Source organism: Capra hircus, chromosome 13 (assembly GCF_001704415.2).
Source record: "Capra hircus breed San Clemente chromosome 13, ASM170441v1, whole genome shotgun sequence".
NCBI lineage: Eukaryota > Metazoa > Chordata > Mammalia > Artiodactyla > Bovidae > Capra > Capra hircus.
In genome coordinates, this window is record NC_030820.1 from 79,007,355 (window position 1) to 79,033,045 (window position 25,691).

The following is a 25,691-nucleotide window of genomic DNA, read 5'->3' on the forward strand; positions in this document are numbered from 1 at the left end:
GTAACGCTCAAAATTCCCCAAGCCAGGCTTCAATAGTACATGAACCATGAACTTCTAGATGTTCAAGCTGGATTTAGAAGGGCAGAGAAACCAGAGCTCAAACTGCCAACATTTGTTGGATTACAGAAAAAGCAAGAGAGTTCCAGAAAGACACCTACTTCGGCTTTACTGACCATGCCAAAGCCTTTGACTGTGTGGATCACAATACACTGGAAAATTCTTCAAGAGACAGGAATACTAGACCACCTGACCTGCCTCCTGAGAAATCTGTATGCAGGTCAAGAAGCAACAGTTAGAACTGGTCATGGAACAGCAGACTGGTTCCAAATTGGGAAAGGAGTACATCAAGGCTGTATATTGTCACCCTGTTTACTTAACTTATATGCAGAGTACATCATGTGAAATGCTGAACTGGATGAAACACAAGCTGGAATGAAGATTGCTGGGAGAAATATCAATAACCTCAGATACACAGATGACACCACCCTTATGGCAGAAGCATAAGAGGAGCTAAAGAGCCTCTTGATGAAAGTGAAAGAGCAGAGTGAAAAAGCTAGCTAAAAACTCAACATTCAAAAACCTAAGATCATGACATCTGGTCCCATCAGTTCATGGCAACTAGATGGGAAAACAATGGAAACAGTGAGAACCTTTATTTGGGGGGGCTCCAAAATCACTGCAGATGGTGACTGCAGCCATGAAATTAAAAGACACTCCTTAGAACAAAAGTTACGACTAACCTAGACAGCATATTATAAAGCAGAGACATTACTTTGCCGACAAAAGTCTGCCTAGTCAAAGCTATGGTTTTTTTAGTAGTCATATATGGATGTGAGAGTTGGACTAGAAAGAAAGCTAAGCACCAAAGAATCAATGCTTTTGAACTGTGGTGTTAGAGAAGACTCTTGAGAATCCCTTGGACTGCAAGGAAATCAAACCAGTCCATCCTAAAGGAAATCAGTCCTGAACAGTCGTTAGAAGAACTGTTCCTGAAGCTGAGGTTCCAATACTTCCACCACCTGATGCGAAGAACTGATTCATTTGAAAAGACCCTGATGCTGGGAAAGATTGAAGGCGGGAGGAGAAGGGGACAACAGTGGATGAGATGGTTGGATGGCATTGCCAACTCGATGGAAGTGAGTTTGAGTAAACTCCGGGAGTTGGTGATGGACAGGGAAGCCTGGCTTCCTGCAGTCCATGGGGTTGCAAAGAGGCAGACATGACTGAGCGACTGAACTGAACTGATAGTTGTAATGATGGTGGTCACGGGGATTGTAACGGTGAGGTGAAATGACTGATATTTGTTCATGGTACTGACAAAGGAAATCATTCTGCAATATTCTGATGCTAAGAAACTGGAGGAGGGGTGGGGCTGGGCGGGCGGGTGGGTTGGGCGGGTCCTGCTGTGCTCGAGCAGTAACAGGGCCATTAGGTCAACTCCCAGAGCTGACTCCGCGGGCTGTGCCAGAGCCAGCAGCTCCGTGTGGGTTTGCATCCAGGTCTACGCAGCTTCGCCAGAGCGTGGTGCTTCTCCAGGCCATTTGTCCTCTTGAGAAGAGGCGGCAGACGTGTGCTGACAGGCTGGTGTAAGGATTAAGAGGGATGTGGGTAGAGGGTGCTGTACTACGTGTGGCAGACAGTAAGGACTCAACTGTGGTAGTTTAGTCGCTAAATCACGTCTGACTCTTTGTGACCCCACGGACTGCAGCCCACCAGGCTCCTCTGTCCATGGGATTTCCTAGGCAAGAACTCTAGAGTGGGCTGCCATTCCCTTCTCCAGGGGATCTTTCCGACCCAGGGACCAGTCTGAGTCTCCAGCACTGACAGGCAGATTCTTCACTACTGCGCCACCTGGGGAGCCCTCAGGACTCAACGCTTCATTTTAAACCTTGAAAATGCTATGTTTTCATACACAGGCAGTCCTTGTTTAACTGCAGAGAGCTTTGCAGATACCAAGTTTTTCTACAAATTGAAGGTGTGTGGCAACCCTGTGTTGCCAGATAATTGTTAGTATTTCCTAGCAATAAAGTATTTTAAAATCAAAGTATGTACATTTCTTGATACAACGCTTTTCCTGCACACTTTAACAGACTACAGAATAGTGTAAACGTAACTCACATGCACCGGGAGACCAAAAATATTCACGCGACTTGCTTTGTAGTGATACGCACTTGACGTGGTGGTCTGGAACCCGGGCATCTTCCAACACGTATGTGAATATGTGTTCATGTATTTTGTGTGTAAATAGATCTATGGGCTTCGCAGGTCACGGCAAGGGTAAAGAACCTGCCTGGCAGTGCAGGAGACCAAGAAACACGAGTTCAATCTCTGAATTGGGAAGATGCCCTGGAGGAGGGCCTGGCAACCCACTCCAGCATTCTTGCCTGGAGAATCCCATGGACAGAGGGGCCTCGTGGGTCACAGTCCATGGGGTTGCAAAGAGTCAGACACAACTGAAGTGACTTAGCACAGCATACACACACACACACACACACTTATGCACAAACATGTACACAAAAAGTAAGTTTATACAAATGAAGTCACACTTTTAGGGGTTCCTGTTTTTGAGTCTTGCTCCTCACCCCACCGACACCAATCATCAAAGCACGTCAGTGAGAAAGTTCTGGCAAGAAAACACATGCTACCACTGTGTACATACCTTACTTCGAGGATTCGAGGTGTTCATGACACTCCGGAGTTCTCTCCCCGTGTAAAGAACAACACCCACGACAGTACCTGAGACGAAGGGAACACAACCCGGAGAAATGTGAGTGCAGACAGGCAGGCTTGCAGAGGGTCTGACGCGCCCGAGCGTACCTCTTCTCAGTCCAGCATCCGCAGCGTGGAAGTCCCCGAGTTTACACCAGGGCCAACCAACGTCCGTGTCCACACAGACAGCAGGAAAGCTCCCGGCCACATGTGGCCATTCACATTTACACTGAGTGAAAAACAAAGTGAAACACAGCCCCCATTTTCATTAGCCTCATTTCAGGCTCAACAGCCCCAGGAGGGCAGCGGGGCATCCAGTTCAGTCAAGGCGCACGGCGTCCCCACTACTGCTGAGAGCGCCACTGGTCAGGCTTCCCTGTGGGTCCAGTGGAAAAGACCTGCCTGGCAATGCAGGGGACAGCAGCTCGATCGCAGATCTGGGAAGATCCACACGCCGAGGGGCAGCTAAGCCCACGCCCCACCTCCTGAGCCAGCGCTCTAGAGCCTGCGTGCCTTAACTGTGAGCCGGGTACACAGGGCCCACACATGGCAACAAGGGGAGCCGAGGCAACAGGAAGCCCACTCTCTGCAACTAGAGAGAGTCCAACTACCGCAACGAAGGTCCAGTGCACCCAAAATTAAATATAAATTAATAAAAAAAAAAAAAAAAAGCGCCACTGGGCATTGCCGGCCTGTGGCCCTGGCCACCTCGGAGAACAGAAGAGGTGGGGGCAGGGGGCCCTGTCCTTTATGCCACTGGCCTCACAGGCTTCCAGAGGTGCCTGCAACTTCACAAACTACCCTGGAAACCTATGAACATGCCCCTCTCATCAGAGCACGTTCTTCCCACGGGCTGTGATTCCGCTCAGAGTCAGTGCGCAACCAGAACCTTTGGCAGACTTCTGTCTGGATGGCAGCTCTTTCCTGAGAACTCCCCTACCCCTTCCTTCCACCCCTCCATCAAAATTTGTTTTTAAAAAAGACATCAATTGTTATACACAATTTCTAAAAGAAACCCCAAAACCCAATTAACATGAGAAAAAATGCTTACCCTACTCTAAAACCAAAAAAAAAGGGAAATTCTTATTCCCATCCTCGTAATAAAAATTCAGACACGTGAGAACATGAGCGTGAGCCCAGAGGTGGGAAAACAGACTGGCACACACGCTGGCCGGGGCATCTGCTGAACAGCCTATCTGGGGAGGAGAACGGGCAACAGCCATCAAAACCGCACCTCTGTCTCCCCTTTCCAGGATGTGCCAGGGAAATGCTCCGCACAGTGGGGCAGGTGGAGAATCAAGAAGGGTAGCAGCACCCCTGGTCAGCACGGGGAAACCAAGGGGGAGAAACAGACAGGAGGGGCTGGGGAGGGGGCCGGCGTGCGCCGGGGACAAGGGCCGCAGGCTCAGAGTGGAGGACATCTAAGCTGAAACAGGAGAAAGGGCAGCCGTGCCAAGCACTCAGGGGAGATCCCAGGAATAGAGACGGCCTGGGCTCCGCGGGTAAAGGGAACCTCTAAGCTCCTCTCCTCTGGCCTCTCAGCTCTTGGCAGGGCACCAGCAGAGGGTCGCACCCAAACCGCCAGAGTCGGTTCGAACAGAGTCACCAAAGGAGCACGACCCCAGGTGGAGTGCTGGGGCCGTGTCTTTCAGACAGAAAGACACCAAGGGCCCGAGTCGCCGCAGTCTCCTGCACAATGTGGTTCCCTTCCAGGCAGGCGCTCAGCAAACAGAGAGCTGGAGAGAGCGCCTGCCTGCTCCCAGGAAGATGGCAAGCCCCAGCGAGTGCAAGCCAACCCCCGCAGACGGTCGGACAGGGGGAGCCGAGCCCGGGTGCGCAGGGGTGGCCACGGCTCTCACCCCAGGGCGTTCACGGGTGGGTCCCAATCCCCAGCGTCCAGGGTTCTAGAGAGTCCTAATAACAGGGGCCCCTGAGGGCAGCATCCCTATCTAGTACTGGCCAATCCTGGTGCCTTCAAAGGCCGCTGGAGATGCCCTCTCCCCCGCACCTCTCTGTGCCCAGGACCGAAACGGTCTCTGCGAGATGCAGACCCCAGCCTCAGCCACCCTGCAAGAGCACGCCAGCGGTCCACAGAGCCACGCTGGTCTGCCCAGTGCTCGAAAGCTCTGTCTCTTTAACTTCTGGCTGTGCTGGGTCCTAACTGCTGCGGGTGGGCTTTCTCGAGCTGCAATGAGTGGATGGGGGTGGGGGGACTGCTCGCGAGTTGTGATGCACGGGCCTAATTGTCCCCCAGGGTATGGAACCTTCTCAGACCAGGAATTGAACCCATATCCCCTTCACTGGCAGGTGGATTCTTAACTGCTGGACCACCAGGAACTCCCTAAAGGTTTTGAAGTAGTTGCCAACTTTTAAATACAGAAGCTTTCATGTTAAAATATATATATAAATAGAGATTTCTGGTTTCTTCTGGAAAACTGGAAGATCGGGGGCCACTGGGTCTGCAGTTCTCACATCTCCGGCAGGTGCTGAACTCAGCCACCCTGCTTGGCTCCCACTTTCCGCTCATCACTGTCCCCACTCAGCCCTGAAGACCCCTGACCTGCGCCCCTCCGCTCCCCCAGACCCCGACCCGACTTCTGAGGCTACATCCCCGGCGGCTCCCCTCACACGGCCCCTCCCTCGGCCACCTGCCCACTGTGGTGTCCACTCTACCCTGCACACCAGGGTCTCCAACCAGCCAGGCTGCTGGGGTCGGGTATTTTCCCAGCCCCTCAGACTCTCCACTGCAGTGTGCTGCTGCCGGCAACCTCTGACCCCGTCTGAGACGAGAGAGAGGGTAAGCCCCAGAGAGGGAGGATTCGACATGTTTACAGCAACCAGACACTGCTCTTACACGAGTCTGTGATTCCAGGACAAGCCCAGAGGAACAGGGTACAGACCAGTAGGCATTATCAGACCCGCATGATGTGACCCACATGCTGGTCACAGTTCAGCCCCAGCAGGGCCACCAACTGACTTGCTGCACACTGGGGTTGGGGGCAGTGGCTCAAGAAACTGTCCCTTTCCACGGAGAGCCTGAGAAGAACTGGCATCCGCGATACCCAGGTTCCACTTCTGCCAAGCCCCACCAGCCTCTCCCGTCTATAATCACCCCAGTGACTCCTCAGCCTAGCAGTCCAGTTACCATGGCAACTGCATCCTCTTACAGACTGATGCCAGCCAGTGCAGCTGGACCCTTAGCACTGCCTGGCAAGCTTTTTTATTCTTTAAATTTTCAACTGATAACAGTGGAGTGATCAAGACATGGGAATTTTAGATTCTGAGAAGTGAAATCTCGAATAATTAAGATTACTCTTGAGGGCTGCTTCTGGAGTTGAGCACCGGAAGGAGAACATGGCTTGCATTTAACTCCGTGTTTATATTAGAACCAGAGTGCGGTCAGACATCTACGCGGGGAGAAGCGGAGGCCTGCTAAAGAAATGGTAGCCGCCCAGCTCCTCAGACCCACTGCAAAGCAGACGTCCACTGCAGGGCGTGGCAAGTAATGCTTCTGGATTGGGGGTCACAACTCTCTCTCGTCCCACCTCACCAAACACAAGGAATTCACACAAGTGGGGAAAGAATGCATGTTATGACTTCACGGTGCCTTTCTGAGGAGCTATGTGAAATCTTTTTTCCACCTTCCAGGTCTCAGCATGCCTTCCCTTCTCCTCCCAGGAGACGATCTCTCCAAGGCTGTGTGGCCTTAGGCAAGTCGCTCAACCTCTCTGAGACTCAACTCCTTATTCCATTAAGTGTCTTCATTTAGTGTTGTGAGATCAAAGCAAGAGAATGGAAAATAAAACGCTCTGTAAACACACAGTGCCTGATAGATAGGCCTTCTTTTTGCTAATCTCTGAAATTAAGGCCGAGAAGCTGAGCTCATCTCTGCCCACTGCACTGAGCGCGTGGGCAGCAGCCTTTGCAGAGGCTCTGCCCGTCCCTCTCCTTTCAGAGAGCGCCTGACTGAGCGCCTGCTGGACTGCAGAGCCACAGGGCAGCAGCGAGCAGAGGGAAAGAGCTGGGAGGGGAAGTGGGGCGCGGCACGGGCTTCTCCCACAGTAAAGACAGGAAGCTGCCAGCAGTGGAATTACATGTTAAGAATTACATATTGGGTTGGCCAAAAAGTTTGTTTGGGTTCTGCGTAAGATGAAGTTTTTCGTAAGATGTCATGGAAAAACCCAAACAAACTTTTTGGCCAACCTAATAACATATATAATACAGTGAAAACAGGGGAAGAGAGTTCTGCTTCTGGGGCAAAATGCCTGGGCTGGAGTCCCAGCTTTGCCTTTTACATGTTGTGTGAGCTTGAGCAAGTTGCTTAACCTCACCGACCCTCAGCTTCCCTACCTGCAACATGGGGACGATGCCAGCACCTGCCCGCAGGGCACTGCTGGGGGGTTAAGTGAACCACGTGACGCACAGCAGGTGTCGACAGACTGGCGCCCCCACCGCCATCACTCCAGCTGCCCCAGGCGTGCTCAGCCCTGGAGCCCTTCTGCTCAGCTGCACCCCAGTGTCCCAACCTTTCCTTTCTGCGCCTCCACAGGCCATCCCGCAAACTCTGTTCTGGAGTCCAGAGGACCAGACAATCTACGTCACCTGGGAGTCTCCAACACCGGGGCGCCATCAGGACCAGCTGGGCAGCCCTCACGGATGCAAGAGCCCGGACATCCAGGCTGATCCACTTTCTGGTACAGATTAGGACGTCAATCTCACGTGGCAATTAGGGGCTATTCCCAGAGCGGACGCTGTGGCCGAGTCCACAGGCCAGGGCGGCCTCCCCTCCAGACGCCTCCAAGCACCGGGGGGCAATTAGACGGCCGTTTCATTCCCCGGGGGCGCAGGAGCCAGTGGAAAACTCCATTTGACCGACAGCTCATTTTCCCAACTGACAGATGATTATTCTCATTATACCGAAGGATTTGCTTTCCTCCTCAAATTGCTAACACATTCCTCTGCGAGGGCACGTACCTGACGCGGTGACTGTGCCGGCCCACAGTGCGTTCTCTATGCTCAGGCTCTCGCTGATCGGGGGGTCGCTGTCCTCCTGCAAAAGAGCAGATGGACACAGGCTGGCCCACCCAAGTCTGCACAGAGCCTGCTGCTATCTCCAGCCTGCTCTTTGCAAGAAAGGAAGAGAGGATGACCCCCGCATTTGGAAGCCAACAGCCCAGCCGGGAGAGAAGGACCAGACTCATAAACTCTTATCCTTGGTGCTTCAGCCCCACGGAAATACCTGAAAACAGCAGTCCGTGATTTAAGAAATGCAAGCTTCCAGCACTGGAGGAACATTTCACAAGGTGGGAATGAATGATAATGTAAAAGGGAAATCCATCAGAAACAACCCTGTGCTGGCCTATCTGAGGGCTTCTAGAACAGGAGCAGGCACAATTCAATACAGGTTCCATAAACCTATCATCTCAGGTGCCTAAAATAATTCAAATTTAATTTCTATTCCAAAAGCTTGGGATATGATTTAAAAGTTATAACCATGGTGGACAGGACTTGGAGGATACTCATTGGAAAAGACCCTGGGAAAGACTGAAGGCCAGAGGAGGAGAGGACAACAGAGGATGAGATGGCTGGATGGCATCACCGCCTCAATGGACGTGAGTTTGAGTAAACTCCGGGAGCTGGTGATGGACAGGGAGGCCTGGTGTACTGCAGCCCACGGGGTCGCAGAGAGTCAGAGATGACTTAGCGACTGAACAACAGCAATGAATGGGCTCATGTGAAAAAGACAAAGCAACATTAATTATAAGAACACTTGGCTCTCAGTAGTCGGCAATGAAAGCTGTTGGGAGGCTGCAAGAAATTCCCAGTTGTGTCGCCTTCACTGAGAAGCAATATGTCCGTTTTCAAGGTGGAGTCTTCCAATGGGGACATCACCTCCATGTGACACAAAGCTACGCCCCAACAAAGCCCTGCTGGCACTGGGCAGCAGGCCCGCACCCCGGTCACGCGCCCCCCGGGCAGGACCCTGTGCCCCTCGAGGCTTACTCACTCGGGTGAAGGTCCCCACGAAGTTGTGGATGTCGATGTTTGGCTCTTCTGCATACACGTATGAGCGAATCTGAAGAAGGTCCTGTCCCACAGGGGTGACATTTTGGAGGTAAAACAAAGTCAGCGCATGATTAAAAGGGACTTCGGGAAGCATCCGCCGTTTTTTCAGAAGCAACTGTACTTTCCAAACAGGCCCTCAAAACCACAGGGCAGGTGGAAAAAAAGAAGGAAACCTTCCAGCAACTTGGTCTGGGAGCCTCTACCTGCAAGATCCCCAAACACCCTGAAGCCTTAAAGGGGAGAGTCTGTGTTTACCCGGCTTTTCCAGAACTAATCGATGCTGGACAGCCCTCCCCCTCTGCGACACTCTCGTTTACAAGAGTCATTCAAACCCACTGAAACCCTTGCTCATTCAACAAAGGGCCACAGGACGCTGACTTTGTGCAAAGCCTCGGAAAGGGCAGAGAGGTGAACAAGTGTGCAAGAACGCCTCCCACCCAGCAGGGTGGCTACTATCAAAACAACAGGTACAAGGACTAACCTTCCTGGTGGTCCAGCGGCTAAGAAGCCACCTGCCAGTGCAGAGGACACGGGTTCAACCCCTGGTCCAGGAACACCCCTCATGCCTCACTTGGGGCGACTAACTGAACCCCCACAACTACCAGGCCCGTCCTCTAGAGCCCGGTCGCCCCAAGAGCAGAAGCCACCCCACCGGAAGCCGCGCCTGCGACCAGCCCCCGCTCGCCACAACTGCAGAAAGCCTGCACAGCAACCCAGACCCAGCCCAGCCAGAAGCAAATAAATAAATGAGGTTTCAAAAGCAAATGAAACCCCAGGGGCTTGTGCACACAAGGCAGGAGCGGGCCTGCTTGCTCCTGGAGGAGAAGGCCGAGGGTTGGGGGCGGAAGGCAACACTGGAGCCGGTGGGCACGGGGACAGGGCAAGAGGGAAATCCTTCAGAAATCCTTTCGCTGGCCTGTCTGAGGGCTTCCAGAACAGGGCAGGGCCTCCGCAGAGAGACGAACCTCAGGACCGCGTCCCAGTGGCCGTGACGCCCCTGGAGGGCACGCGCGGAGGAGCGCATGACTGTGCCGCCTTTTAGTTTCATGCCAGGTCCTCAGTCAAGGTTTCGTAAGGGCTGGAGCTGCCCGCCACAGACCATCAACCCCGTCGGCTAGGCCGGGGCTCACAAGGCTGCACGGCCCACAACCAGGGAGCACCTGAGCCACCGGGATCTGGGGGCCCCGCAGCCCCGCCTCACAGCAGGCGGCCCCCCGTGTGGCCCCCGAGGTGGATGTCAGAGCCCCACCTGGATGCGGCCGTCGGGGGCTTCTGCAGGGAAAGCTACTCACAGCGGCAGTGGGCAGCCTCTGCGTGCAGGCCACCGGAAGCCGAAGCTTCCAGTCTGTCTCCCCATCCAGCTGATCCGTCCGCAGGAAGCAGGACCCTGTGGAGAGAAGAGGGGGCGCCCTCTGTGCACGTGCGGGTCAGGACTCCCCCCACCCCCATCGCGGGGGCGCCAACAGCTCCTGCTCTGGTCCATGTCAGGACAGCCAACCAATGGCCAAGAGGCAAGAAGTAATACCTGACTTCCTGCTTTCGCCATCAGCTCCGGGTTTAAATCCCTGCTCCTCTCCACTCACAGTGGGAGCCGGGGCTGGGCTCCTGACCATGCTAAGCCTCAGCCTGTCGTGTATGTAAACTGGGGAAAAACGCAGACCTCACAAGCTGGCTATAGAGGATTCAGTGGGGGTGATCGTACCCCCAGACAGCAGCTGGCACAGGCTCACCAGCATTCGACTCTACAAGGCGCAGGCGTTACGAGCACCTTCTCAGGAACCGAACCTCCTGGGTTCAAGGCTCCATGGCTCACTAGCTGCGTAACTTGAGGAAGCTGCTTCCTGTGAGCCTCAGTCTCCTCGCGTGCACAAATGAGGATATCAGAGCGCCGACTCACAGCGTGAGGACTAGAGAGCTGCTTCACGCAAACTGCTCCGACCTGGGAAGGACCCCGGAGCCGTCGGCCGTGACTCCCCTGCACGCGTGACAGGTGCCGGTTTCAGCCTGATGTGTGCACGTATGAGCAGTCAGATCCATGTTTCATCAGACAGAGAAGCCACCGAATATCCCCTCACTGACGGTGAGACTTCTGAGAACTTTCAGGAAGACCCCTTCCAGTCCATCTTTTGTTTTGTTTGTTTTTGGAAAAAAGAGAAGACTTCTCGGACCCTAATCCATTTTCACTGACAAGGAAATAAGGACCAACCCGAGGACAAAGCTGTAGTGTTTAAAAGACTTTTAATGGGAGTGCATTCCACGCACCCTGGATGATTTAGCGTACACTCATTAGTATACCCTGGCCACCTGATGCAAAGAGCCAACTCATTGGAAAATACCCTGAGGCTGGAAAAGACCCAGGGCAGGAGGAGAAGGAGGCGAGAACCAACGTAAGATGGTTGGATGCACGTGAGTCTGAGCAAACCCCGGGGGACAGTGAGGGCAGGGAAGCCTGGCATGCCGCAGCGCAGGAGCCACAGAGTCAGACACAACTGAGCGGCTGAGCAACAGCAAATTAGATATGAAACCTCATCCTCACTTTTATCCAGTTCATCACAGAATGAGGTTGCAGCAAGCTCGAAAGAGTATAAACGTGGATTTTTCTGAGGTTCAAAGATCTCTGCTTCTGCCTGCTAGGCAAGAGAAAAATGGCCTTGTTTCCTGAGAACAGCTTAAATAAAAAAAATAAAAAGGAGATTTGAGTCAACTGATGAGGCAGGCAGGCAGGCAGCAGAGGGGGCAGCCACCCTGGGAAATACAGCCGGGCCTCCAACCCTGCTATGGATGCAGACGGCCGAGTGTCCAGCATCATTTCATGTGAGGGACGTGAGGATCCGTGGATTTGGTACCCACAGTGGGGGGTGGGGGGGTGTCCTGGAACCAACCCCCCTGGGACACGGAGAGACGATGGTAACTGTGACATGTAGGGTCTTGAAGGAGACTGAGAGGGTCACTCAGGCAAACAGGCTGTAAACAAGAACTAAACAGACGGGCAGGGGCGACCGTGGCCCCATCGCTTGTGAGCCGAAGTTTGGGGGAGGCCACCCCCTCTCTCCTGCCCGGCTTCTCTCCTGCCCCACCTCGTGACACACCTCCCAGTATCTTCTCAGAAGAGAGTCTGTTGCTGTTGGCTTCGGTGTGTTCGACACACTTCCTCATCCCAACTCCGGAGGCTGAGCTGAATGCAGCCCAGCGCAGGGTGGGGGGCGATGCCCAGCCACCGCATGTGACCCCCCAGCAGTGACTCAGCAGAGGTCCCGCTGTCTCTGTCGTGATCAGAAGCTGTTGACCTGCATGCACCAAGCAGCCCCCCCCCCCGCCCCCACCTCCTTTTTAAAGACTGCTCTATGAAAAGAAGCGTTTCTGGTCGGCCTCCATGGCTCCAAAATGAGCATCCACTTCTGTCAGATTTTCAACTGATTATTTTGCCAAATCACCACTGAAAGGTTAATGGCCATTTCCAAAATTGATCCCAGATGCTTACCGTTTTTTTCTGATGTCCTCAGGAAGATCATGTCGGCAGGGACCCGCTGGTTCTGTTATGAACAGAGAGACTGTTACCATGAGTGTCTCTGTGTGGGGATTCGCACCCCCCTACCCCTGGCCCACTCGGTGGGGAGTTGGGGGGGGTGGCAACCAAAACCCACAGCCTCTTTTAAGTGTCTGCCGTTGTCGGAGACAGATCTGGGGATTTATCCTGATTTTGAATCTGAAAAATCTTGCACTGCTCCTGTTACATTGCTAATCCCCTATTGAAATCTTATCTTGAAAAGAGAGCTTCCCGTTTTCTGGCGAATCCAACCATTACCTCCTGCAACTGCAGCCTGCGGACCGGGGGGGCCCAAAGCCTGCTCCCCAAGCTGGCTCGTCCAGGCTGTCTGCCGAAACTAAAGACAGACGTACGCTAGGCTCATCTTTCTGCTTCGACCACTTTTCTGGCTTGATATTTGGCTTCGAACGGGATTTAAATAAGGAAGTCAAGTAGGAAGAAGCGAAAAAAAGCCACGCTCGAAAAAAAAAAGAGGATCGCCAACAGTAGCCCTCGTGTAATTGTGAACAGGAAAGTGTGTCACAGCAGAAAGAGGTCTGCGAGGGTCTTCGCAGCTGCCACTCAGGAGAGCTTTGCTTTACCTCAAATCAACTCTGAGTTCTTAGATTTAATCCTTTTAAAAGAGCAGAGTTCACTTCCTACAGAAAGGAGCTGAGATGCAGTCCTTTCCTAATCAAGTATGATTCCAAGACGCTCCGGGGCCACCCCTGGATCCAACACCTCCCAGCGAACACAGTACCAGGAGATATGAGCCCTGGCTGGACTAACAAACAGAACCACCGTGCTGTTTTTTAAAATGCATTTGTGGCCTTCTTACCCTTCTCATGTTTCACTTAACCCCCAGTCCCCATAAAATGACAGAAAAGAACAATGTTTAAGTCAAAAATACACAACCTAAAACTGTTCAACAGGCAAATGACTAATATTTTTATGTGCTGATACAGGCAGCTGGCCTCTAGGAAAAAACTTTATGATGAGTTAAAAACAAAAAGACTCCCAAACAAAGAACACATCAAACAGGAAATGAGAGCTTGTACTCTTCGTGTTTGAAGCGGGATTGCTGGTTGAGCAGCACAGAAACCCTGAAACCGTATTTTGTGTGCGTGTCTCACGTTTCTCCCGGGCAAAGGTGCTGGGTAGAGCCGGGAAAGCTTATGGCCACAGATACGGGAATCGCACGGCAGGATTAAGTGGGCGTGATCACGCCCCGCGAATGCGCGCCCACACAGCAGCGGTCACAAGCCGCGAGGATCCGCTCTCACCTTCTCGACGATGATAAGGTCTCCCACCTGGATGCTGGAGCTCTTCACCTTTACCGTCCCTGCAAAGAAGCAGGCCCACGATATATCACATCTGAATTCAAGTCACGTCGCTATAGAGCGTCCGCTAGCCTGCACACCCTGAAGGATGTGCCCCCCAATCCCAGCGGCTGCAGCATCTCCCGCCTCTCTGAAGAAAGGTTCTTCTGCTGCAGAGACCAATCCAAAACCTGATCCCCACTTCTGAGAGCCCTGGAAGGACTCAGAGGCCTCAAGTAGATCTTCCGTCCTAAGGGCACCTTAGAGGCGCTTCTGAATCAGCACTATAAAAGATTCATTCAGCCTCACACACACACAGAGAAATGGGGATCCATGGTCAAAAGATCAACACTGAATTCTCAGCAGCACCAAAAAGAAGCTAACCCAAAATGACTTTTTAAAACGTGCAACTGCCGTGCAGTATGGTTCATATGGGCCCCCCGGTGGCTCACACAGTAGAGAATCCGCCTGCAGTGCGGGAGACCCTGCTTCCATCCCTGGGTCAGGAAGATCCCTCCGAGAACGGAATGACCCGCTCCACTATTCTTGCCTGGGAAATCTCACGGACTGAGGAACCTGGCGGGCTACGGTCCACGGTGTCGCAAAGAGTCAGACATGTCTTAGCGACTCAACAGCAAATGGCTTATATGATTCTAATCAGACCACACAACTCTGGCTGGATGCTTATCTGGATAAATAATAACATTAAACACGGATTTCATGCTAAGCGCGGTATACACATTGACATCCTAATGGCTTCACTTCCTCCTCTCAATGGCCATCAGAAAAGATACTATCTCTAGCTTTCAGACAAGGGAAGTGGGCTCAGAGAGGCCCCATCTGCCCCCAGTCTCACAGAACAGGTCAGCACCAAGAGGCACAGCCCCACTTGACTTCAGAGGAAGGAAGAAAAAACAGGAAATTCACTTCAACTCAAAAAACATTTACTGAAGTGCCATGGTCTAGGAATTCAAAGAAGATAGTCCCTCATCCTAAAAAAGCCACAGTCCCGTGCAGGAGTCAGCAAAGGCGTCCTGGGAAGCGCAAGACAGTACACAGTTTAGGTTCTGCAGCCAATAAACAAACTCAAATCTCCCAAGAACTGTTCTCCCCAAAGGCCAATCCTCTTTTGTGCGTTTATGTTGGACAATGTAAAGACCATTCCTGGCTCCCAGGCCGAGGTGGTGGGCTGAATTTGGCCTGCCAGCTGTAGTCTGCAAACCCATGAGCTGTGAGAAAGACAGCTGGATAGATGCTGTGAGTGCAAAATAGAGTGTCAAAGCACAGGAGTTAGGTGGGTGCAGAAAGGAAGCAGGAAGGAAGGAGGCCTCCTCCCTGAAGGAAGACCGAGAACGGTGGCTGGCACCCCGAGGGCACGTGACGACTCACCCCAGGTTCAAGCCCCTTCAGCTGAGCGCCTGCTGGAGGCCAGGGGCTCCCAGGGTGGGCTCCACAGACTTGTACCCGTGGAGCGGAGCAGGCAGGAGACACACAGTGAGTGTGGTGGGGCATGGGGAGGTGTCGACGAGCACTCTACAGGGGAGCTGAGGCCAGACCTGACCAGAGGATGCTGGCTATCAGCATCGGGAAAAAGGTATGAGATGAGAAAGAGACGCGTGAGCAGTACACGTATGTGTGTGGCCGCAAGCTGGAACTCCTTCAGCAAGACCAGAAGCATCACATGGAGCAGAGATGAAGGTCTGTGGGTGGCCAGGTGGCCCAGCACCTTGTGAACAAGCCTGCAGAGGACTCGGGTCTTCACCCTCGTGAGGGACGGGATTCCCACGCGAGGGAGCAGCACCACCAAAATCGTCATGCTCCTGACACCTCCTGTTAGGCCCATTTAATAAGTCCAGGGGTCCTGAATCTGCTGTCCCCGACTGTAGGCTTCTTTATCTGACATACACCCAACATTCCCCACCAGGAACTTGTGTACGCAGCTCAGATTATTTTATCTGACACTTTTCACATCATTTAATACCACAGGTCTTTCCAGTAATTCATCACTGCTGAGATGCTTCAAAGCATTCCGAAGACTTCAACTGAAACAATTCTTTCTCAGAGGTTCCACAGGGTTTGATCTTTAACTAAGGTTTGTCCTTAATTAAATTCTGTCATGGTTAACAGTGAGGAGACCTGGTGCTAAAAGGGCAGCTCTCAAACACAAATGGTGTCTAGGCACGATGCAGAGCGTTCTCAAGGTGGCTCGCCGGGCCCAGCTGGACCCTCCCTCCCCCTAAAAGGGAGACTCCCGTAGAGCCTTGCTTCCATAAAGCAGAACTCAAGCCAACAGCCTGAGCTGGGGCACCCTTGGAACCCACTCGCCTTAAGCATCGATGACGCTGCTATCTTTGCGCTAATCCTAAGAGTCAGGTCATTAGAAATGCATGAATGAACAGGGGGTGCGAAGCAGAGAATTCTCTTCCTGCCTGAACAATGCTTCTGGCCCCACCAGGGGGGCAACAGGGAAAAAACGCACAGGACACACTGCTCTTTCTGAGCAGCTCATCAAGGCTCTTCCTGGAGGGAAGATCGTAAATTCAGCACGTCGCCCTACCCCCACCCCCTGGTGCCCGTAAGCTTTTCCTGATTTTCCTTTGCCTGAGTTCACCCCAACTTTCCCAAACATAAATTTACACATTGTCTTTGGTGTTCTCAGTGGAATTTATGCTGGTGGCCTGACCCAAACCATCCCTGAGCCTCTGTTCTGATCTTCAAGACCTACTCACACGTTTTCTCCAAACGGCCAACCCTAAGAAGAACACTGTTATAATTCTTATTAAATAATAACTGCATCTGGATGTGCGTGGGTATGTGAGCAAGACAGAGGACAAAATCAGGGGGATTATCCTAAAAAGGTTAATCTAGGGACAGAAGAGATTTATCCTTTTCTTTGGCATATGTACTTTCTAAATGCTTCACGATGATTTTTCTTTTTTTAAGAGTTAACATGAGAGGCTCTTCCAATAAGAAAAAATATATAATAAATTAAATTAGCTCCAACCTCTAAGTGACCAGGCCCAGACTTCCCCCTTCCACGGCAGAGTTCTGATTTACGGTCAGTTAATTTGAACTCTGCCTCTCTGTCCATCTGCTCTGCCTCAACAAAAACCCCTTTAATCCACTGCGCTTGCAGAGCAGTTTCTGACCAACCCCGGCAGGCCGATCCCTCCAACAAACCCTCCTACTGTAATAGGCTCCATGTCGGGAGGAGGCGGGGAGGGTCCCTGGGGAGTCTCAGTCACAGCCCCCTCGTTAGCATGTTAGTATTCGGTGGGAGGAGCCTCAGCTTTTCAGGTTCCACACGGAGACCCTCAGTCTCCCCTGCTCCGCTGAGCCAACACCCAGGCCGGACTATAAGTTTGGACCTCACGGGTCGTGCTGGCATTCTGGGGTGATGACAGCTGCGCGGTTCACAAGCGTTAAACGGGCAGCTCGCGGGGGCCGCTGCACAGCACAGGGGGCTGGGCTGGATGCTCCGTGATGGCCTAGAGCGCCATGGCGGGACGGTGGGCACGGGGAGGAGGGGCGTCCAGGAGGGAGGGGGCGTGTGTACGCTCACAGCTGGTTCATGCCGCTCCACCTCCGCAACCAACACAACACGGGAGAGCCAACATCCCCCAAATTAAAAGAACAAGAATGCCTGGCTCTCACCTGCACGCAGAACACACGTGTCCCTGCTCGTTCTGACGAGAGAAGGCAGAACCAGAAGAACGAGAGGACCGAAAGCGGCCGCAAGGAAAGAGAAGGGGAAGCAGAGATCCCCACTTCGATTCCATCACTGGGGGTTTTGCTGCCCACATCCAACATTCGGATGACACGCCCTCTCTAAGGCGGCCTTGAGTGGTAAGGAAACCACCGCTGCGGCAGGACAGAAACAGGCCCAGAGTCAGTGGGGAAGAACCGAGCACGCAGTGGCTGGGATTAACTCCCAAAAGAGAAGAATCTCAGAACTATGTAAAGGGTCCAAAGCACATGATGTCTAACCATGCCTGAGCCGCTGTTCTGAGCGTTCCACCAACGCTCCTGCAAGAAAGGAAAAGCAGAAACGTTCACGCTCTCGCAGAGCTCCCCATCTTCCTGACAAAGGAAAACAAGGCCTGAAAAATGGCACAGTGACAGGGACGATGACCTAGACCCTCAAGAGAGATGAGATCCTGAGGCTCCCCGGTGGCTCGGTGGCCAAGAGTCCGCCTGCCAATGCAGGGGGCACAGGTTCGATCCCTGGTCCGCGAAGATCCCGCAAGCCCTGGAGCAACTCGGCCTGTGCCCTAGAGCTGGGAGCCACAGCTGCTGAGCCCATGGGCTGCAATTCCTGAAGCCCACACGCCTGAGAGCTGGCACTCTGCCACGAGAGAAGCCACTGCAACACGACGCCCGCGCACCGCCGTGAAGAGGAGCCCCTGCTCACCGAAACTAGAGAGCGCCCGCGTGCAGCAACGAAGACCCAGCACAGCCAAAGTAAAGAAGCTGTTCTGAGAGAGAGAGAGGCGCTCTCCCTACAGTCCCGTATTGGACTGCAAGAAAATTCCCTCTTAACACCCCACTGGGAAGTCAGCAGACCTACTTCCCAAGGGCTCCAATTTTCTGTTCCTTTTTTTTTTCCCATCTACTCCAGAGACTCCTAAAGCTTCCAGAGACTCCTAAAGCTTCCAGAGACAGAGCCCAGCCCTGTATATTCACGTGACCTGTGTATTCACATGGACCCCCTTACCCTTGGGCGAATGGCCTACTCTTTTCATACCATAAATCTTAATAACTTCTAAACAAGGGACCCTGAATTTTCATTTTGCACCACAAATTACACAGCTGGTCCTGCTCAGGAGTGAAAACACGCACTCAGACCTTCTTTACAAAGGGAGGAGGAGAACTGGTCTAGGAACTGAAGACACAGAACTCCCACCTTGCCCCCCAGACCTCCCTTCTCTGTCGGACCCTGTCACACTCAACCTCCAACCTCTTGGCTCTGGGATTTTCACGTATCTCTGCAGAAACTCTACAGAAGTTGGGTAAGAGATTTTTCAAAGGTTAAGTGGCAGATTGCCTGCCAGCCACATCCTAAATCATGAAATGCCTTCTATAAAATAAATGCACCCCGTTCAGCTTCGGCCACTTCACCCAAGCCGTCTCTTGAGTCAGAGTTTATAATGGGGAACAAACTTCCAATTACTAGATCTGTTTATTTCTGCAGAGATGGACCCCCGAGCCTTTCATAAGCAAACCTATTGAGCCCAAACCATGCTTTTCATGGATGAGAGCTTCAGAATAAGGGCAGTTTGTCTACACGACAGAGAGAAACCAGATGTTTTCCATGAGTTGAAACAAGCAAATGACAATTCAGTCAAACTGCAGAACCACCCGCAGAAAAAAAAGTAAATTCCAGGGCACTAGTACGTGTGGGTCAATTTTCTGACCCCCGAACACCTCCAGCTATACTTCTATTTTTCATTGTGCACGCAGGACATTAATTGCCTTTGTAGGTCTCTAGCAGCAAGCTCCAGGCACTAACCCTGGTTAATGTATAACTCCTTAACTCGCACTCTAATCTGACTGTGACAGTGATGAGTTGTAAATTCTACGGCATGTGTACATTTCCTGGGCTTGACACGAAAACGCCTCTGCAGGCCCGGCAGAGTTCACAGGTTTAAAGTTGATATTTTCGTCTTCCAATCGGGTTGTCTTGCATTGCCCAAAGCCGGAGAAAAGACTGTTATGCGAAAACAGGGTGGAAGAGTATTATTATAAATTCCACGGGCCACTTCCTGGGGCTTTTGTTTAAATTAGCGGGAACTTTAAAAAGAAAGGCTGGAGTTTAAATTTAACAAGTTTATACTCAACAGAGGCTTTTAAAATAAATATATAAATGGTCCTCCCCTGCTTCTGGTGCCCAATAATGATGGAATAGACCAACACTCCCGGCAGGGGGTAAATACCTGTTGGGAAAGATAACAGTGCAATTTGCATGTGAGATTTTTTTTCCGGGGTTGCTTTTTTATTTTGATTAAACAGTAGATCAGTTCACCAGTGATTTGTAATAAAGTGAATTCTGAGTAGTTTGAAAGAATAAAAGGAACCTTATGAGTTTGAAATAACAAACTTCGTATCTGTCAGAAAATGTATGGGAAAGTGTTTGGCAAGACCTATTTTAAGTTAAGACTTATAAAAGCTAATGCTCTGAATCTTAATGAGAGAAGCCTGGGAAGGGAAATGCTTCGCTTACTGAGCTGTATTTGAGAGCCTCAGTAAAAACCTTTGCAATTGTTTTGCAGCAGGAATATCCAAACGACCATCACTAAGCAGATACAAGCTATTTATGAATAAAATAGATAAGGTCCTAGTGTTCAGCATAGGAACTGGATTCAATAACCTATAATAAACCACAGTGCAAAAGAATATGTGTATGTATCACTGAACCACTGTGGTGTACACCAGAGATTAACAGAGCACTGTAAATCAACTGTACTTCAGTAAAATCAAATTTTCAGGGGACTGTATTCAATGTCCTGTGAGAAGCCGCAGCAGAAAGAATACAAAAGAAAGACTGTCTGTATGTGTCTAACCGAGTCGCTCTGCTATACTGCAGAGGCTGGCACAACACTGGGAATCAACTGTACATCAACTTCAAAAACACAGTTTAAAATTATTTTTAATAAGAAAGTTTTAAAAGACCATCACTGTAATTCTCTTCTCGAGAAAAGTATGAAGACATTTTTAGTGTTATCCCATGTCTGGACAGAGTTCATGCTTTGAAAACGTGAATGGTACCTGTGTTTAAGAATACAGGGTTTCCGTTTAGCTAATTAACTATTAGCTAAACAACTGCCGCTAATGAACCCATGTTCCCTGCCCTATCCGATCTCCTGACGAACTCCACTGGAATACAAGGTCCTAAAGGAAACACATGTGTGTCTTTATACTTCAAATTTTAGTCATATTCACTGCAGTCCTAAATAATGGGGTAAAGTGGATTCTGAATTAAATTTTTTAAAATGTATCACTCTCAAATGGAAGTGAGATCCTTGAGGTTACTCTGTAACTGGCAAAGGGTGCATAGAGCAGCATGGAGGAACACTCTGGAAAGAACGGAGGAAGGGTGAAGATACCAGCTCCGTTTTTTACACATCTGTCCTAAAAAGCTGAAGATAAGACAGAGTCCCTCCATTTTGCACAGACCTTTGACTTATGACTTGCGGTTCACCCTGTGCCCAGATGTCCCCAGCAGGAAAGAAGCACCAGCAATTGTGTTAATTGTGCTTCTGTTTGCACTTTCTTTCAAGGCTAATTATCCACTTGCTTCATTTAGCCCTTGATCACAAGTTAGTCTGGGAAAACATTCCTGGCATGAAGACCCCTGGAATTCATCTGGTGAAAATTTGAAACCAGTTACCCACACCCCACCTGTGATAAGCAAGGCAGGTTCCCCGCTTCAGAAATAAAGTTTGGGGAAAGTCAAGGATAAAGAAAAATAATTCCTTTACTAATTATTATTTCTTGGCCCAAGCCAAATCTTTCAAGTAGCAAAACAAAAGGTTTGCTAAGTCTGCTACGACTTCAAGACCCTTTCCTCTTCAGCGTTGGTGTTTCCAGGGCCACCGAATGCTATTAATTTGGAAAGACAGCTCTACAATTAAAGCCATAAAATGCATAAAGGTCGGAGAACCTCTCTAAAGTCTCTCATCAGGTTTCAATGTGGATTTCACGCAAGAGGAAAGGGGGTGATTACTTATTGAAAAGCGTCCTTCCTATGTGGCTTCCAGCAGTTTGTCTGCCTCGAAAGAGGGGGCTGGATCGGCTTCTTTGGACTCAGAAATGTGTTTTGTCATATTGTATGTTCAATATCCTGTAATAAATTATCACAGAAAACAATCCGAAAAGGCTTCCCTGTTGGCTCAGAAGCAAAGAATCTGCCTGCTGTGCAGGAGACGCAAGAGACGTGGGCTCAGTCCCGGGTTGGGAAGATGCCCTGGGGAAGGGAGTCACTCCAGTGTTCATTCCTGCCTGCAAAAGCCCACGGACAGAGGAATCCAGTGAGGAAGCACGGGGGTCACAAGGGTCGGACATGACGTAGTGACTAAACCACCATCATATATGCGTGTGGGGCTGGCCAAAAAGACCTCACAGAAAAGTGCAAACGAACGTTTTGGCCAACTCAGTATATACCTGAATCACTTTGCTGAACCCCAGAAACGAGCACAGTGTAACAGAACGCTGTAAATCAACTAAGGCTTCAATTTTAAAAACGCGTTTTTAAACTATGTACTAAAGCTGAACACTGTGGCAATTATTAAGAGACCCTACGAGGAAGTCTGAGCCTCAGCTCGGGGCCCAGTGGTGACCAGACTCACAGACGAAGGTGTCACATGAGACATCCAGGCTCACGCCGCAGCTCTCCCCTGTAACTGCCACATCATCGGACACAACGCTGTCCCTCTCCGAGCCTCGGATGTCCATCTGTAAAACCCACCTCCGTGAGGCTGTTTTAAAAAGTACAGAGCAGACCTTACCCAGCGCCTGGCTGGTTTACAGTCGAAAAACCTTCCTTCATTTTTTCCTCTCCTGCTTCTCACTCTGGACAGCATTTTTCTAACAGTTCCAATGCACCGTCTCCCTGCTGCATGCCGTGATGACAGATTCCTGGATCACAAAATGAACTTGCGCAGAGTCTCTGGTCTTCACTGGCCTATATGGTCTTTTCTTCTCTTTCCCCTGGAAGGAGCGGCTCAGGAAACAAGGCTGAATTGGGAAGAACAAGATGGAGCCAGAATGTGGAATTCTGTCCCCCACGCTTCTAACCATCACTGTCCGTGACCTTTGGGAGACTCTTTCTTTTTCCTTTCTTCCAGCTGTGCCGGGTCTCTGTGGAGGCTTACAAGCTTCTCCACTTGCTGAGCACAAGTTCTACAGCACGTTGGCTCAGTTACTGTGGCACACACACACAGCTGTCCTGCAGGGTGTGGGAACTTAGTTCCCTGACCAGGGATTGAACCCTAGTCCTCTGCATTAGAAGGCAGGTTTCTTAACCTCTGGATCACTGGGGAAGTCCGCCGGAGAACTCTTTACCAGGCCACTTCCGGGGCATGTGATCCACGTGACGGCACAGGGGGACGCACTCGGAAACGGCCGTGACTTGGTTTAACGCTCTGCTGTGCCATCTTGAACTTCTGAACAATTTTTGCACGGGGGCCCCTTGCCCCTCTGCATTCAGCACTGCAAATCACAAAGCCAGCCCTGCCTTCTTTCATCCTCTAGGACTCAGGATGCAGGTCACCTCTTCTGTGAAGACACCAGCAGCTCCTGCCTGATGCACTCCCATAACCTCCCCTAACTTCCAGCTCATACCTCCATTTAGTCATCCACCAATATTTAAGGAAGCCCTGCTACAATACCACTAGTGCTGCCTTTCCTGGGCACAGACCTAATCCCAGCCCAGCGCTAAATTCTTCTCATGCAAGACTGATACTCACGGCAACCCTCCAAGGCAGGCACTATTATTATCCCCAATTCACTGACTGGTTAAAGGATCTGCCCCACGTCAGAGGGGCGGCAGAAGCAGGACTCTTGAATCCGGCAGAACACAAACTCGAAACCACTAACTTCTTCCACCGCCAGGCACTGTGCTCAGGACCAGAAATGCAGTGGTTGCTCAGAAGGGCCATAATGCTCGTGCCACTACGGTATAATTACGAATCACATTTTATAATCATCCTATTTACCTGTCTGGATACCTTGCTGCACATTAATTCCTTGAAGTCCCAATCGCTCATGTTTATCTCTGCAATACAGAAACCTATCACAAACTCTGGGAAGTGATGGAGTCTCAAATACCCTTGAAGAATGAATAAAAGGTCATTTGTACATGTAGGTTAATTTTACTATTGCTGCTGCTGCTGCTGCTGCTGCTAAGTCGCTTCAGTCGTGTCCAACTCTGTGCGACCCCAGAGACAGCAGCCCACCAGGCTCCCCCGTCCCTGGGATTCTCCAGGCAAGAATACTAGAGTGGGTTGCCATTTCCAAATACTTATTAAACTATGACAATTACATTAAAAAGTGATCTACTGGTGTGCTGTTCTAGACACATCTTGATTGAAATAAGATGATCAAAACCCTTGGAAGCAGCAATTAAAAAAAAAAAAAAAGTATCCATTTTTCCTCCCAGTGCTAAGTTCCTGATTTCCAGGGTTTTAAGTTCAGTTGTTTAAAATCAACTTTTTCCCTCCAAGTTCAAAACTCTTTCAATTTGGTTAACATAATGCCTCTAAAACTTTGGCAACATCCCAGAATCTGTGCCATTGACATTCTTATAATGATACTAACTCTGCGATATCTTGAATCTAATTTTGAGATATTGGGCAAACACAAATTGAGGGTCAGACTGTAAAGTGGCCTGAAACTGGCCTGTCCTTTTCAGAAATGTCAATGTCACGACAAAGAAATCGGGGCGCTCTGCCAAGTTAAAGGAGATTAAGGAAGCAGTCAAATGCAGCTGGAAAACCTGTACTGCTTTCTGGACTAGGAGAAAGAAAAACACTATTAAAGAACATTTAGGGAGCAAATGGCAAATTCTGAGTGAGACGTATAGAGGAAGTTAACAGTAATATATTGATGATAAATTTCCTGATTTTGTAATTATACTGCATTATTTAAGAGAAACATCCTACTAGGAATTAAACACAATTATTTTGGTGTCTCAGACAGTGAAGAATCTGCCTGCAATGTAACAGACCCAGGTTCGATCCCTGGGTCAGGAAGATCCAGGAGAAGGGCATGGCAACCCACTCCAGTATTCTTGCCTGGAGAATTCCATGGACAGAGGAGCCTGGTGGGCTACAGTCCATGAGATCGCAAAGAGTCGGACACAAGGTAATGACTAACACACACACACACATTTAGGGGTTACCTGGAGAAGGAAATGGCAACCACTCCAGTATTCCTGCCTGGAAAATCAGTCTATGGCTATAGTCCATGGGGTTGGAAAGAGTTGAACATGACTTAGGGACTAAACAGCAGCAGCAGCATTAAGGGGTTAAAAGGGACTAATGTCTGCACCTTAATTCTCCAAGGACTTGGAAAGGGTGAGGGGAGAGTATTCAAAAGCAAGAGGTCAAAAACTGATAAACCTGGGTGAGGGCAAACAGGAGTTTTCCACACAATTTTTCCAACTATTTTGCTAGTTAGAAATTATCAGCACCCTCTACCCATTTGGGCTTCCCCAGTGGTTCAGATGGTAAAGAATCAGCCTGCAATGCAGGTGACAGAGGTTCGATCCCTGGATCAGGAAGATCCGCTTTGGAGAAGGGAATGGCAACCCACTGCAGTATTCTTATCTGGAGAATTCCACGGACAGAGAAGCCTGGTGGGCTACAGTCCATGGGGTCGCAAGGAGTCAGACATGACTGAGCGACTAACACTTTCACGTTCTTTCCCCAATTATTTAACTACATTAGTATTAATACAAGTGTTGCTATTATAAATCAGGAAATTATACAGAATGTAGGTAAATATTATGGCTCACAATCTCATGATCAAGGACTTGTTTTGGTTTCCAAACTTTCTTGAATTCCAAAAATAGTACTGAAAAGTGCATTTTAAGATGCCATGTGATAAAAACAGAAAATAGTCCTGCATGGATACCCATGCATGTACCTGCTGCCCTTTGCTTTTGAACTTACTAAAAGAAGATCTTGATGAAAACCCTTACTCGAGAAAATATTAAACGATTGAATGGTAAGGTCAAAAAGGGCTTATTTCTCTTCCTCTCTCTGAAATCCTCCAATTTTAGCTTTTTACCTTGGCCTTTTCCCCAGTGTATCCAATAACTACACCCCCACCCCCTCCCCCACAGGGCTTCCACGTTCCAAGCTGGAGGTTTTCTTCAGTGCGTTCTTTTCTGGGGCTTCCGGAACAAACTGTGGAGCCAGGGTCTGGATTGACACTCAGAACTCTCCTCCGTTCTCCCCTCCCATTGGACTGGCATGACAGTGGAAACCACAGGCCACAGAAGGAGACCCACAAGGAAGGCAAGCTTTGAACACTGGAGCCATCTGCCAGTTCTACTTAGGGTCTTTTCAAGA

General features: G+C 50.4%; 1 protein-coding gene across 3 annotated transcripts in view; it reads right to left on the minus strand.

Annotated features, from left to right (window-relative positions):
* The window catches only part of ATP9A (ATPase phospholipid transporting 9A (putative)), a 129,081-nt gene that overhangs the window by 60,908 nt on the left and 42,482 nt on the right, over nt 1-25,691 (minus strand). For all 3 annotated transcript variants that reach the window (XM_018058040.1, XM_018058042.1, XM_018058043.1), the window contains exons 5-10: nt 13,585-13,643; nt 12,257-12,308; nt 10,068-10,162; nt 8,717-8,797; nt 7,684-7,759; nt 2,660-2,736 (exon numbers count right to left, since the gene is read on the minus strand). In XM_018058040.1, the coding sequence (XP_017913529.1) occupies nt 2,660-2,736; nt 7,684-7,759; nt 8,717-8,797; nt 10,068-10,162; nt 12,257-12,308; nt 13,585-13,643 (440 nt within the window). The remainder of the gene's footprint in view (nt 1-2,659; nt 2,737-7,683; nt 7,760-8,716; nt 8,798-10,067; nt 10,163-12,256; nt 12,309-13,584; nt 13,644-25,691) is intronic.